The sequence below is a fragment of the Cervus elaphus genome, chromosome 23 (genome assembly GCF_910594005.1).
Source record: "Cervus elaphus chromosome 23, mCerEla1.1, whole genome shotgun sequence".
Lineage (NCBI taxonomy): Eukaryota > Metazoa > Chordata > Mammalia > Artiodactyla > Cervidae > Cervus > Cervus elaphus.
Window position 1 is genome coordinate 51,487,501 of NC_057837.1, and position 14,324 is coordinate 51,501,824.

The following is a 14,324-nucleotide window of genomic DNA, read 5'->3' on the forward strand; positions in this document are numbered from 1 at the left end:
AGTTGCTTAGTTTTTAAATTTTTATAAGTCCCAAATAAAAAATTTTGTCTTTTATGATATGTGATTATGGAATCATACTGAAAAACTCTTTCCCATATGCAAGGTCATGAAGTTTTTCTCTTGTTTTTTCTAGAAAAAACACATTTATTAAGTTCTAGGTGGACGTGAATTTTGAAGGGATGTTATTTAAACCCAGATGGTATGGATATACAATCACAGTAGAAAAACATTAGCTCATTTTTCTCTGGTTCCATAATCTGGCCCAGTATGTAGATTCTCATATGGGAAGAAAATGCATTTACTTACAACGATCTGGTTTACCATGTATCATTAGTCACTACACATTTTATTCTACATATTAATTCCTAAAGAGGTGGTTAACACAAATCAGTTTCAGAGAGAATGATAACTTAACTATATTTTTAGAATTCTGTTTTTGATCAATCCTAAAATATGAAATATGATGACCCCCAACCAGATAATGGCAAATGAAATAAGGTTTCAAGAGAAAACAAATAAGGAAAGCCAGAGATGTTTATCTCTGTACTCTTCCCTGATAACTGCTATAGACATATTAATATAAACCACAACCAGACTTAAAGCAGCTTAAAATAGTGTTCACATATGAATTAAATTTAGTAGAATATGACACATCAAATTAAGAGCCACTTCCATGGGTGGTTACTATATTCCTATAGCATTTACCATTCTCAAACCATATAAAAGAAAATAATGAAGTTTTATTGAATTGCTTTCCTTCTAGACAAAGAAGAACTGCAAAAACACTTACAATAACACGTTCCTTTGAGAGGATTTCCTTGGTATCGATTTTCTACCTCACATCTAGGGGAAAAAAATGAAGATTATTTTCTATTGTTATCTACATTCAATAGTGAATCTACATTCACTTTAAAATCAAGCAGGTCCTTTTATATAAACTATACTTTTTGAGTCAGTACAATTACATTCTTCACTGTTGCTCAAATCAGAAGGACTAACAAGAGTCTGCATTCATTTTCAATGTTGACTGCCCAGCAGTTCACACCACCGACAACCAATAATATTTGCCAAAACATATAAGATAAATTTAAATAAAGTAAAATTTAGATCCTATTTTTTATCATGAAAACACATTTTCACTTTTGTATGAACAAATATTCTTCTAAAAGTGCAGTTAAGGCATTTTTCAAATCGATTTACCTGTGGTTAGTTGCTAATAAAGTCGTAAGTTTTTATCCATCTTGGAATGTGTATGTGTGGATAAGACTGTGACAAAGGCAAACTGTTTAGATGAGACTATGCCAAAAGACGTAAATAGTGGCTGAGTGAAAGAAAAGCTATCTTACATATGTTTTTCTCCTAGGGCCATCTAGCTCTCAGTTTTTATTACTGCAATAAAATCAGAGCTGTTGTTGAAAAATAAATACATAAATAAAAAAAATTTTTTTCATATATTCATTTCTCACATTTCCTATTATCCACAGATAAATTGAACCTGTTCTTTAAACACAAGTGAGAGAAGGCTAAACACCAAGGAATCACTAAAAAAAAAAAACAACCAAAACTAAAAACTCTTGGATATGGTTCACCAGTCTGGAGAAAAAGAGTTCTAGTCGAAAAGAATTGTTAATTTCCCCATAAATATCATCCATGAACATCGGTAAAACCCAAGCTCCCACTTAACAAAGTGATTCAGGAAGGCACAATAGCTAAGAACCATGATGAAAGGAGGAAAAAGCTTGAGTCAAGCACTTTTCCCAAATAAATAATTCAAGGATGTTTTATGTCTTTTTATCTAGTATTACCAGCACTTGTTTATATCTAAAATTTCCTAAAGAGAAAGTCTTTCACTGAACCTACACCTCATTTCTTCATTGTATACCATTAACAGAAGGCAGGGGTGATTAAATTTGCTCTATTACATTTTTGTGTTTAAATGAACCTAGATTTAAAAACTGAATTTAATCTCTGATTAGACTTTACGTATTGGCTTCAGGGCAGCACAAAAACAGGAAACATATATATTACTAAAAAATACAGACAGAGCAATATTCTTCTGAATGCCACTATCAAAGTCTCAATCACTGGTGACGTTACGAGCATTTTTTAAGAAAAACAAAATTCACCAGTGACTATCTGCTTATATCAGGTCACTGTTTTGATACTACTAAACATTTCTCTCAAGTCTATGCTAGAACTTATTTCATGAGGTTTTCTGGTGAGGCAGAGAGAAACTGAGGAACAATCCCTTGTGTCAACTCACCAGGACTCTAAAAACAATTACCACTAGCCTCACTATTGAGAGATGGGGGAAACAGGGCTTAACACAGTTAAGTGATTTGCTTCTACAGCACCCTAGTCAGTTGGAGGCACAGCCAGGGCTGAATCTCCAAATCTGCCTGATGCTGTTTGCATCTTCAAGGATGGGGACCCCAAACTCTTCCCTAGATGATGTTTGATATATATCACTAAGGAAAATGCTAGTACAGGGAGGGATGTGTTAAAAGCAAGAGGAACTCTCTACAATTAGAATACCAGTTCTTCCAACTCTATCTTTTAAGAAAATCTCCTGACATGACAAAAATAGAGCCTTTACTGAAAAGATTAATCCAAATCAGCAACCCAGGAATTGTCAGTGTCACTCAAACATAAAAATGTGATTTAAAGAGCCATTAAGGAATTACTGCTAAACTGACAACCTCCTCAGTATGGAGGGTGACTAAATTAGACCTCTCTGAAGCAGAAAGGGGAAAATTTCAAATCAATCGATTTGAGGATTCCTCAGAGCCCATGGCAACAAGGCCCAGGGAAGAGGGTGGCTCTTGGGGTTCAGGCAATTTCACAGCCCCTTCACACTCCCTGGTGAGGTTTGGATGGTGCCAGGAGTCCCAGGAGTATAGTACTTACAGCTGACATTCATCCCCCTTGACGCCCTTGGTGGTGCAGAAGCACTTGCCGGTGTTGGTGTTGCACAGCGACGCATGTCCATTGCACCTGCATGCTGGGGAGAAGAAGGAAAGGGGGTGGTCACAACTGGCTTAAAAGATAACCACTGTCAGGCTTTTCCCCAAAACAAGTAATTCTGTCTGAATTGGATTCAACTGGAAAGATAGGTAAAATAAAAGCATTCATTTAATAGGTAAAATTCTTGTTTTTTCAAGCTGGTGATTTATCTCAAATAATGTCAGAGTCAACATTAAAAGAGTCAGTCACCAGTCAGCATGAAAGAGAACATCAGCGTCCGCTGCCATTTGAGGCTGTCCCTCTTTGGGATGTAACAGAGTCTGTTACGATTGCATCACGATTCTTTCATCTACTCAATAAACATTTCTGAAGCATCTTCAGTGTGGGCACACAGACACAATCTCTCTCCCCATAGAGACCTCTGAGCAATGACTGTTCCCTGCAGGGAGGGTTGGTCTGGCTAGGCTCTGCCAATGGCCACATTTCAAATCATACCAGGGCTCAGAGCTGAGGGAGGATTCCAACGGCAGGTCATGTTTCAGAGGCCCTCCATGATTCAGCACCCTTGCCTGACTTCTTAGCCTTCAGAGCAAACGACTCTCGTCATCTCCCTCCTCTAGCCACCTTTCATCTCCACCTTTCATCCAACATCTCTGTGTGACCCATGACAAATTTTTTACTCCAGCTGAAATAAATGATCTTTTCCCTCAACAGCTTTTCACTAGACAACCTGTTTTTCTGTGCATAGATTAAAAGTATTAGGCTACAGATAGGTATACTTTTAAAATAAATCCCAAGGAGAAAAAATATCACTCAAAGAAACCTATGAATAGAATAGTGCAAGTGGTGAAGAAAATTTACGTTGCAGTGAGAAACACAAGGGTTCAACTCTGGGTTCTGCTGAGGATGGAGAGAGGTGCAATGTGAGGATGGAGAGAGGTGCAAAAGCAAAGGCCTATGGTCAATCTGCCCAGGTTTGAATTCAGGCCCCTCCATTTAGCTCCCTTTCTAACTCGGCTTCCTCATTCATGTGATGGGTGTAATAATAATGCCTATCCTGTAGGATTTTGGGGAGGATTAAATGAGATAACACATGAATGAAATACAGTAAGCATTCAAAAAATCATCACTGTTATCTAAAGATTAAGGACTACTCAGTTCTAAGAAGAAAACGTTAAAGACTTGGTGCCACTCATAGAATTTTTAAATTATGCTTTCTATTATAGATTGTGACTCTGAAAAATAAAGCTAGCTCTAAGTACTGGAAACGGCTTCCTAGGTGGCTCAGTGGTAAAGAATCCACCTGCCAATGTGGGAGACACAGGTTCAATCCCTGGATCAGGAAGATCCCCTGGAGAAGGAAATGGCAACCCACTCCAGTATTCTTGCCTGGGAAATTCCATGGACAGAAGAGCCTAGCTTAGCAGGCTACACGATCCATAGGGTTGCAAATAGTTGGACATGACTTAGCAACTAAACAACAACAGTAAGTTCTGGACAACTGTACTCAAGCCCTACAAATGCCAAGAGGAGAATGTAACTTTTTAAGATAACAGTTGAACATAACAGGGATGACAGCACCCTCATCATAGTGGTACAACCAGACCCAGTAGCTAAAGTCACATTTCCTGAATGTGGCTCTCAGCATGGCCAAATCTCACAGTGAGAGCTTGGTCAGGCTACTCTACCTTGGGGATATTAAAAGCACTGTTGTCTCAGGGGGCTGCCAGCACAATGCCTTGCATCAATACATATCAATCATTCAATAATGTCAGGTACTCTTGATTACTATCTAATGGATGAAATCTATTCACAAGGAATAAAAAAGTATTTTTACTGAATACCTTTTAATCTGAGCTTTACATAACAATGGTAAGAAAGGACATCTGAAGAGTAATAATGATTGTTCACATCTACCTGTCATGTCCTGCTGACTGCTTTCATTTCAACAACCACCCTACTATCCCCATTTTACAGACGAGGAAAATGAATCCCAGAGAGGTTCCACTAGGACACTAGCTCTCTTCTGACTGCTTTGGAATCAGATTTTCAAGGGCCATGCTAAGGAGTTTGGAGGTGGGACTTGGGGAGCAGTTAAGAGATTTTCCTTTCTTATTTTTTTCCTCAGACCTGATGGATCTTTCCACTGAAAACTAGAACAAATCGAAAAGTCGTTTATTGGTATCACTTGTCATTTTTAAAAATATAATTTGTGTGCTAACAGTAAGTGTCCTTTTGCTTACAGGAATCTATCTGACATGTATGGGGAAACACAGGGCTACTTAAATCTTTAAAAATACTGGATGTATTGAGGAGTCTCAGTTCAGTTCAGTTCAGTTGCTCAGTCGTGTCCGACTCTTTGCTCCTGGTTAAAAACCTACATGTGACTTTTGAGGCCCAACCATAGGCAACGATAAAGGTTTCCTCTGGTGGGCCTTACAGGGAAAGCTGCCTTCTCCACACCAGCCTGGGTGGAACTCTCTAGTGGAGTTGAGTCAAGGGCTCAGGCCCCCTGGCCAGCCACTCTCTCTCACATATTTGCATTCCTAGCTCAGGTGCCTTCACTCCTAGGTCTCTGTATCTGAGGCCTCAGGCAGAGGTCTTCTTCAGGAACCTCTGCTAAGCTTTCACATGGAGGAGGAAGGGAACCTCAAAGAGGCTTTACCCACTCTCCGTCCCAGGTACTTCTCCACTCCTACTAGCCTTTCCCCACACCATCTCTCCACTTCAGGGTCCATAAGAGGCTTTTATTGGACCTTAAATTCATGTTGACCCCCAAGCCTATGCTAACTCACTTGATGCTCAAACAGTACACCATTCCAAAAAGGAAAGTAGAACAAGGGGAGTCAGTGCTCTCTCAGCGTAAGCCTTTTCCTTCCATTATCACAGGAACTGATTAAAGGCTTTAACTCCTTCATTTTGACTAGATGCTTTAATATCTACTCTGACACTAGGCAGCTCTGCTCTCTTTCTTCCAGTTCAGCTGACCTCCTGACAAGTGTAACTTAAGACATTATCTGAAACCAAGTGGCTTTCTTCCTCCAAGATAATCAAGACAAACAGACATATCATGTGCCACCTGATTTGCAATCAGTGACCCTGAAAATTTTGACTTACGTTGACATTTTCCCCCGTTGGTTGGATCACCATAGAAGCCAGATATGCAGGTCTCACAGTGCTTGCCCGTGGTCAGGTTCTCACACTTCTCACAGATACTCTGATTAATGCATTTGCTGTGGCCATTGCACTGGCAAGCTAAAAGAAAGAATTTTAAGGGGCTTGTCCTATGGTAGAGCTGGGTGGAATACGTTCCACAAGATTTATTTGCAACCATCTATGTTCCTTATTGCCTCTAAATAATCATCAAAACTACCAAAAATTAGTTTGAGAAATAAGATGAAAACATCAAAAAAGAGCTAGTTCAGGAAAATCAGAAATATATTACAGCAAGGTAGAAGTCCATAGCCATTAAAAAAAGTTTTTGTTGTTATTCACCTTAAAAATAATACATGCTCATGATAGTAAATTAGAAAAATACAAGGAATTAGAAAAAATTCACATAGAATTCCACCACCCAGAGATCACTGTCCATTTTTGGAATCTTTCCTTCTAGTATTTTTTTCTATACAGTTTTACAGTTGTGTTTATATTAATATTCAATTTTGATTTTTTAAAATGAAGATCACAATTATTTTACATTATTTCATCTAACATAAAACTTTAAATGGTAGAATGATTTATTATGAAGCCAAATAGCTACTTAACCATTTCCTTACATTCTGATAGTTTGCCTTCAACTTTTCATTTTAGAAAAATAACCATCTTTATAAGCAAACATTTTTATAAGTGGAATTACTGATTCTTGATGCATACAGGAGTTCATAACTAGAAAGAAATATGGCGCATGGACTTCTCGGGGCTGCTCAGAACAACTGTGCACTGCAGAGTTCAGGTGAGGCCACTCAGGCAGTGTACAATCTATAAGCAGACCTGTCTTTTCTTCTCTTCAGCTCTACTGAGATATAACTGACATGGAATACTGTATATATCTCAAGTGCACATTTAAAGTATACAATGTGTTGATTTGATAAAAACACTGAACAAATGCTTCTCTCTCTCTTCCCCTTCAAATTTCACTGAAAGTATAGAAGAAATGTAAAAGCAAGGGTTTGGGATAAGAGGAAAAAGTGTTATGAGAGGTAGAGAGGGATACTTCTGAAGCACTGAATTTCTAGAAGTTTTCAGAATACCCCAAGTGGGGAGGCACTTGGCACAACTATGAACATGCCAAACACATCCAGACGCCTGGTCTGATGCTCCTTCCACCCTTCACTGAGGGAGGATCACAGACCATTCATCAACAGCCAGGGCAGACCAGAGTTGGTGAGTCCTGGTACTAGCCAGCCAGCCTTTCCTTTAGGACATCACACCACACCTTCACAACAGCTCAGTACACCCAGTACTCATAAGCCTAGACATTCAGTTAAAAATACAAATAAACCTTGAGGAATCACTAGTCTGAGAAAATTACCAAGCTAAAGGCATCACTAAGATCAACACGTGGAACAACTAACTCTGAAGGAAGGATTAGTGCAAGAAATTTAAAAGAATGAAAAATATTAACTTTAGTAAATTCAGGGAGGCTTGAGGGATCACTGCATTCATAAAATAAGAAAGCAAGCTCTGAAAAAACTTCACAATATTTAGAAACTTTGCAAAAAGAAAAGGATAAAATAAAATCAGACGCAAAACAAAAACTGTTCAAAACGTTAAATAGTAAAACACATATAGCTAAAAGCTGCCTGCAAGAAAATAATATAAACAGCTGTATGCCAAAAATTTGACCACTTAGATGAAATAGAAAAATTCCCATAAAATACAGGCTATCCAAACTGAAGCAGAAACAGAAATCTGCCTGTATTCTACTTTACTTACCTACGAAGTAAAGAGATTGGATGAATAATCAAAAATCTTCCCACAAAGAAAAATCCGAGCCCAGATGGCTTCACTGGTGGATTCTATCAATACTTCAAGAAGAATTAATACCAATCTTTTTGCAAATTCCTTCCGTAAATGCAAAAGGAGAGAATACTTCCCAACTCGCTCTATGAAGTCAGTACTACCCTAGTACCAAAATTAGACAGTCACCACAAGAAAGAAAACTACAGAACAGATCTATATCCTATATGAAAACAGACACAAAATACCCAACTATAAAACGGAATCCATGTCAACGTATGGCAAAAACTACTACAATATTGTAAAGTAATTAGCCTCCAATTAAAAAAAAAAAAAAAAAACTGAATCCAGCAACACAGTAAAAAGAATTATACATCATGAGCAAATGGGCTTTATTCCAGAGATGAAAGACTGGTTTAATATCCTTAAATCAATTAGTATAATGTATAGTATTAATAAACTAAAGAACAAAACCACATGATTATCAAGATACAGAAAAAGTATGTGACAAAATTCAGCACCCAATCAAAGCCCTCAAAAAGCCAGGAAGAGAAGGAAAATTTCTCAACCTGATAAAGGACATGTAAGAAAAAACTAAGGCCAATATCATATATAATGGAAAAAGACTGAATTCATTCTCCCTAAGATCAGGAACAAGACAATGATGTCCATTCTCACCACTTTTATTCAATATTGTACTGGAGTTTCTTGTCAGGCCAAATAGTCCTCCAAAAAAAATTTTTTTTAAAGAAGGTGTCCAGATAGGAAAGGAAAAAGTAAAACTGTCTTTTTTAGCAGACAATACAATCCCTGTATAAAGAAAACCCTAATCAACTAAGAAATAGTAGAAATAATAGTTCCGCATGGTTGCATGACACAAAATTAACAAACAGAAATCAACTCTATTTCTAAATATAAACTAATAATGAACAATCAAAAAACAAAATTAAGATAATTCCATTCACAATACCTTGAAGAAGCATAAAATACTTTGCATAGTAAATTTAACATAATAAGCATAAGATATAGACACTGAAAACTATAAAACACTGCTGAAAGAGAATAAAAAACTAAAGAAATAGAAAGATATTCCAGGTTTATAAACTAGAAGACTTAATACTGTTAAGAAGGTGTGTGTGTGCTAAGTCAAAAAATGAAGATCATGGCATTTCGACCCATCATTTCATGGCAAACAGATGGAGAAACAATGGAAACAGTGACAGACTTTATTTTCTTGGACTCCAAAATCACTGTGGACAGTGACTACAGCCATGAAATTAAAAGACGCTGCCTCCTTGGAATAAAAGCAGTATATTAAATAGACAGTATATTAAAAAGCAGAGACATTACTTTTCCAACAAAGGTCCATATAGTCAAAGCTATGCTTTTTCCAGTAGTCATGTACAGATGCAAGAGTTGAACCATAAATAAGGCTGAGCGCCGAAGAACTGATGCTTCTGAATTGTGGGTTGGAGAAAACTTTATAGAGCCCCTTGCCTTGGACAGCAAGGAGATCAAACCAGTCAATCCTAAAGGAAACCAACTCTGAATATTCACTAGAAGGACTCATGCTGAAGCTGAAGCTCCAATAATACTTTGACCACCTGATACAAAGAGCCGACTCATTAGAAAAGACCCTGAATTAGCCTCCAACTAATAAAAATAAATGAAAAAAAAAAAATAGAAAAGACCCTGAGGCTGGAAGAGACTGAAGGCACAAGGAGAAGGGGGTGGCAGAGGATGAGATGGTAAGACAGCATCACTGACTCAATGGACATAAGTTTGAGCAAACGCTGGGAGATGGTGAAGGACAGGGAAATCTGGTGTGCTGCAGTCCCTGGGGTCACAAAGAGTTGGATACGACAGAGCAACAGAATAACAAAGCAGGCTAAGTCGCTTCAGCAGTGCCCAACTCTGTGCAACCCTATGGAGTGTAGCCCACCAGGCTGTTCTGTTCATGGGATTCTCCAGGCAAGAACACTGGAGTGGGTTGCCATGCCTTCCTCCAGGGGATCTTCCCGACCCAGAGGTCAAAACTATCTCTTAGGTCTCCTGCATTGACAGATGGGTTCTTTACCACTAGCTCCAGCTGGGAAGCCCCATTAGGATGGCAATATGTCCACAAATGGTCTATAGATTCAAAGCAACCTCTTATTAAGTATCAGCTGGCTTTTTGTTGATGTTACTGAAACTGACAAATTCATCCTAAAATTCATATGGAAATTCAAGGAACCCAGAACAGCCATGACCGTTTAGAAAAAGAACAAAGTTGGAGGACTTAGGCTTCCCAAATTCAAAACTTACTACACTTACTACAAAGCTATAGAAATCAAGAGTGTGATACTAGCACAAAGACAGACATATGGTCAATGGAACAGAAATGAGAGTTCAGAAATAATTTCTTACATTCAACTGATTTTCAACAAATGTGCTCCTAAAATTCAATAGTACAAAAATGTACTCCCAAAATTCAATAGTAAAAAATAGCCTTTTCAGCAAATGTTGCAGGAACAACTAGCTAACCACATGCAAAAACATAAGTTTGGGAAAAAAAAAAAAGTTTGGATGCCAACTTCACATCAGATACAAAAATTAACTCAAAATGAATTATGGAACTAAATACACAGAGATAAATCTATGTAACTTTAAAAAGAAAATACAGGAGTAAACCTTTGTGATTTGGGGTTAGTTAGGCACTGATTTCTTTTATACAATACCAAAAGCACATAGGGTAAAAGAATACTTTTGTATTTCAAAAGATATCATCAAGAAAATAAAAAGAAACCCCATGAATGGGAGAAAATATCTGCAAACTGTATATCCAATAAGAGGTTTGTATCTTGATTCACAAAGAACTCCTGTAGGTCAACAGTAAAATGATAATGCAATTTTTAAAACTGAGCAAAGAATTTGAATAGTTCTCCAAAGAAGACATACAAATGACCAACAGGATGCTCAACTTCATTAGTCATTAAAGAGAGAGAACTCGCTCAGTCGTGTCTGACTCTTTGCGACCCCATGGACTGTAGACTACCAGGCTCCTCCGTCCATGGGATTCTCCAGGTCAGAGTAGTGGAATGGGTTGCCATTTCCTTCTCCAGGGAATCTTCCGGGCCAGGGATTGAACCCAGGTCTCCCACACTGCAGGCACACGCTTTACCATCTGAGCCATCAGGAAATCATTAGTCATTAGGGAAATGCAAATCAAAATCACAGTGCTTAAAAAAAAAAAAAAAAAAAAAAATCACAGTGCTTGCCAAGTGGCCCAGTGGTTAAGAATCCCCCTGCCAATGCAGTGGACACAGGTTCAGCCCCTGGTGTGGGAAGATCCTACGTGCAGCAGGGCGACTAAGACTATGCTCGGCTACTGAAGCCCGCATGCCTAGAGCCTGTGCTCTGGAGCAAGTGAAGCCCCACAACGAGAAGCTCGTGCACCCCAAAGAAGAGTAGCCCCTGCTCACAACTAGAAGCCCATGTGCAGCAACAAAGACCTAGTACAGCTAAAACAAAACAAAACAAAAAAACACTGTGACATGCCATTTCTCATATTCTCATACACTAGAACAGCTACAATCAAACAAATGTGATGAGGATGTGGGGAAATCTGAACCTTTCTAACATTGCTAGTGAGAATGAAAAATGGTACAGCTACTCTGGAAAACTTTAAACCCATCATTCCCCTTGTCCCTGGTCCTAGGCAATCACTAATCTATTTATTGTCTCTAAATATTTGCCCTTTTTTGGACATTCCATATAAGTGATATGGGCTTCCCTGGTGGCTCAGATGGTAAAAGAATCTGCTTGCAATGCAGGAAGTGCAAAAGACTCAGGTTCAATTCTTGGGTCAGGAAGATTCCCCCAGAGGAGGAAATTGCAACCCACTCCAGTATTCTTGCCTGGAAAATTCCATGGACAGAGGAGCCTGGTGGGGTACAGTCCATAGGGTCCCAAAGAAGTGGACATGACTGAGCGACTGACACTTTCACTAAGTAACTTTCCTTATAGAAATCTTCACAAACAGTCCAGTAGTCAGGGGCACTGTCTGGCAGGATTTCAGAGAAATTCTTATCCACTAATCTCTTGGGAGTCTTTGCACCTGCCTAGTTTCTCCCAATTGTTCTGGCAGCCCATCAGTAATTTTGTGCATTTACTGGAAGTTTGAATCAAAGGCCACTTTCTCTGGGTTGGTTTCTCAGGGCAGCTACCCCAGCAGATCAAGCCTCAAGTTTTAGATCAACTCAAGGTTGATTTCTTCTTGCATCAACCACTGGGAGTGACAGAAAGGAGGAAGGATTGGGAGAAGGGAAGAGAGGGAAGGAGTGGGGAGAGGGGAGAGAAGGGGAAAAGGAGGGAAGGAAGAAGAGAGGGAGGTAGATAGGCAGGCTCAATTTTTCCTTTTTTCTTCTTGTCAAAAGAGGTTTTCCTTTTCCCTATTCTTAGAGCATTTTAGTAAGAAAATTTGCATTTAAAAAACCTCTGATTCCTTTGAAACATATGTAAATCTCTTTAAAACCTAAATAAGCCATAAGTCAGCATTACAAAGCAGACACGGTTTTTGTTAAAGGCTTAAGAGCCATCTCTTTGAAATGTAAACATCAAGTGAGCCAGCCACCCTACCCTCTCTCTGTGGGAATGGATCCAAACTATAACCATTGGCTTGCATTAAAGATACAAGTTTGTTTTCCTTTTTGTTTTTTCTTTTGGGTAAAGGCAATTAACTTTCATAGGTGGCCACACCAATTACCAGGTAAATTCACAATAAACTATGAAAGAATGTAGAGCGGACAGTGGTGTCAAATCCTCTCACACAAAGACAAGTTAGTTACCTTCATTTTGAGGACAAGTATAGAATGGACTGTATACGCTGGGCTAAATAAAAGGGTGAGATTTCTCTCTGTTGTATCTCACTAGTGGACTGCTGAAATGTGCATTACCATCTGGTTTAATGCTTACTCAGTAATAAAACTTTCTTTCCTACATCTGTGGAGAGGAATTTCTGGGCTGGCAGGAGATTTTATTTTTAATTTTTCCCCTAGCAATCATCACATTGTATTTTTAAGTAAAAAAAGAAAACTGCAGAACAATATATCATATGCATAGTACACCTCACAGTATTTTTTATTTAAAAAACTATACATCTAAAGATATCTGTATTACTGTTAAAAGTTTGTCCTTCTATGAAGAACTAGAGATGAGGAAATGCCGGGCTGGATGAAGCACAAGCTGGAAATCAAGACTGCCAGGAGAAATATCAACAACCTTAGATACACAGATGACACCACCCTTATGACAGAAAGCGAAGAGGTACTAAATTTAGAGCCTCTTTTTGAAAGTGAAAGAGGAGAGTGAAAAAGTTGGCTTAAAACTCCACATTCAAAAAACTAAGATCATGGCATCTGGTCCCATCATTTCATGGCAAATAGATGAGGAAACAATGGACAGTGACAGATTTTATTTTCTTGGGCTCCAAAATCACTGTGGATGGTGACTGCAGCCATGAAATTAAAAAGACGCTTGCTCCTTGGAAGAAAAGCTATGACCAACCTAGACAGCATATTAAAAAGCAGAGACATTACTTTGCTGACAAAGGTCTGTGTAGTCAAAGCTATGGTCTTTCCAGCAGTTATGTATGGATGTGAGAGTTGGACCATAAAGAAGGTTGAGCACTGAAGAATTGATGCTTTTGAACTGTAGTGTTGGAGAAGACTCTTGAGAGTTCCTTGGACAGCAAGGAGATCAAACCAGTCAATTCTAAAAGAAATCAGTCCTGAATATTCATTGCAAGGATTGATGCTGAAGCTCCAGCTCCAACACTTTGGCCACCTGATGCGAAGAGCCGACTCATTAGAAAAGACCCTGATGCTGGAAAAGATTGAAGGCAGGAGGAGAAGGGGATGACAGAGGATGAGATGGTGGGATGGCATCACTGACTCAATGGACATGAGTTTGAGCAAGCTCCGGGAGTTGGTGATGGACAGGGAAGCCTGGCGTGCTGCAGTCCCTGGGGTTGCAAAGAGTCGGACACAACTGAGCAACTGAACTGAACTAAGAGATGAGGAATTGTAGTTTTTATTTTATCTACATCTGTAATAGCTAATTTTTATAATGAACACATTTCATTACTTTTATAATGAAAGTTAGCAAAACAACTGAAAATTCTTAGTATTTTCATTAATTGACATTAAAAATATTTTTCATATGAAACAAATAGTTTCTTAAATGATCTTTTTTTTTTCCCTTCAAGAAATCCATGTAAATAATGTAGCTTTCAAGGCTTTATTCTCTAAGTAGGTAGTGAGATTTGGGGGTGAAGGAAATGGCAGCCCACTCCAGTATTCTTGCCTTGAGAATCCTGTGGACAGAGGAGCCTGGTGGGCTGCTGTCCATAGGGTTGCACAGAG

The 14,324-nt window shown here is 38.6% G+C and overlaps 1 protein-coding gene across 3 annotated transcripts in view; it reads right to left on the reverse strand.

Moving 5' to 3' along the window:
- The window catches only part of ATRN (attractin), a 186,658-nt gene that overhangs the window by 65,106 nt on the left and 107,228 nt on the right, over positions 1 to 14,324 (reverse strand). For all 3 annotated transcript variants that reach the window (XM_043884857.1, XM_043884855.1, XM_043884856.1), the window contains exons 19-21: positions 6,082 to 6,219; positions 2,908 to 3,001; positions 791 to 843 (exon numbers count right to left, since the gene is read on the reverse strand). In XM_043884857.1, coding sequence (XP_043740792.1) covers positions 791 to 843; positions 2,908 to 3,001; positions 6,082 to 6,219 — 285 coding nt within the window. The remainder of the gene's footprint in view (positions 1 to 790; positions 844 to 2,907; positions 3,002 to 6,081; positions 6,220 to 14,324) is intronic.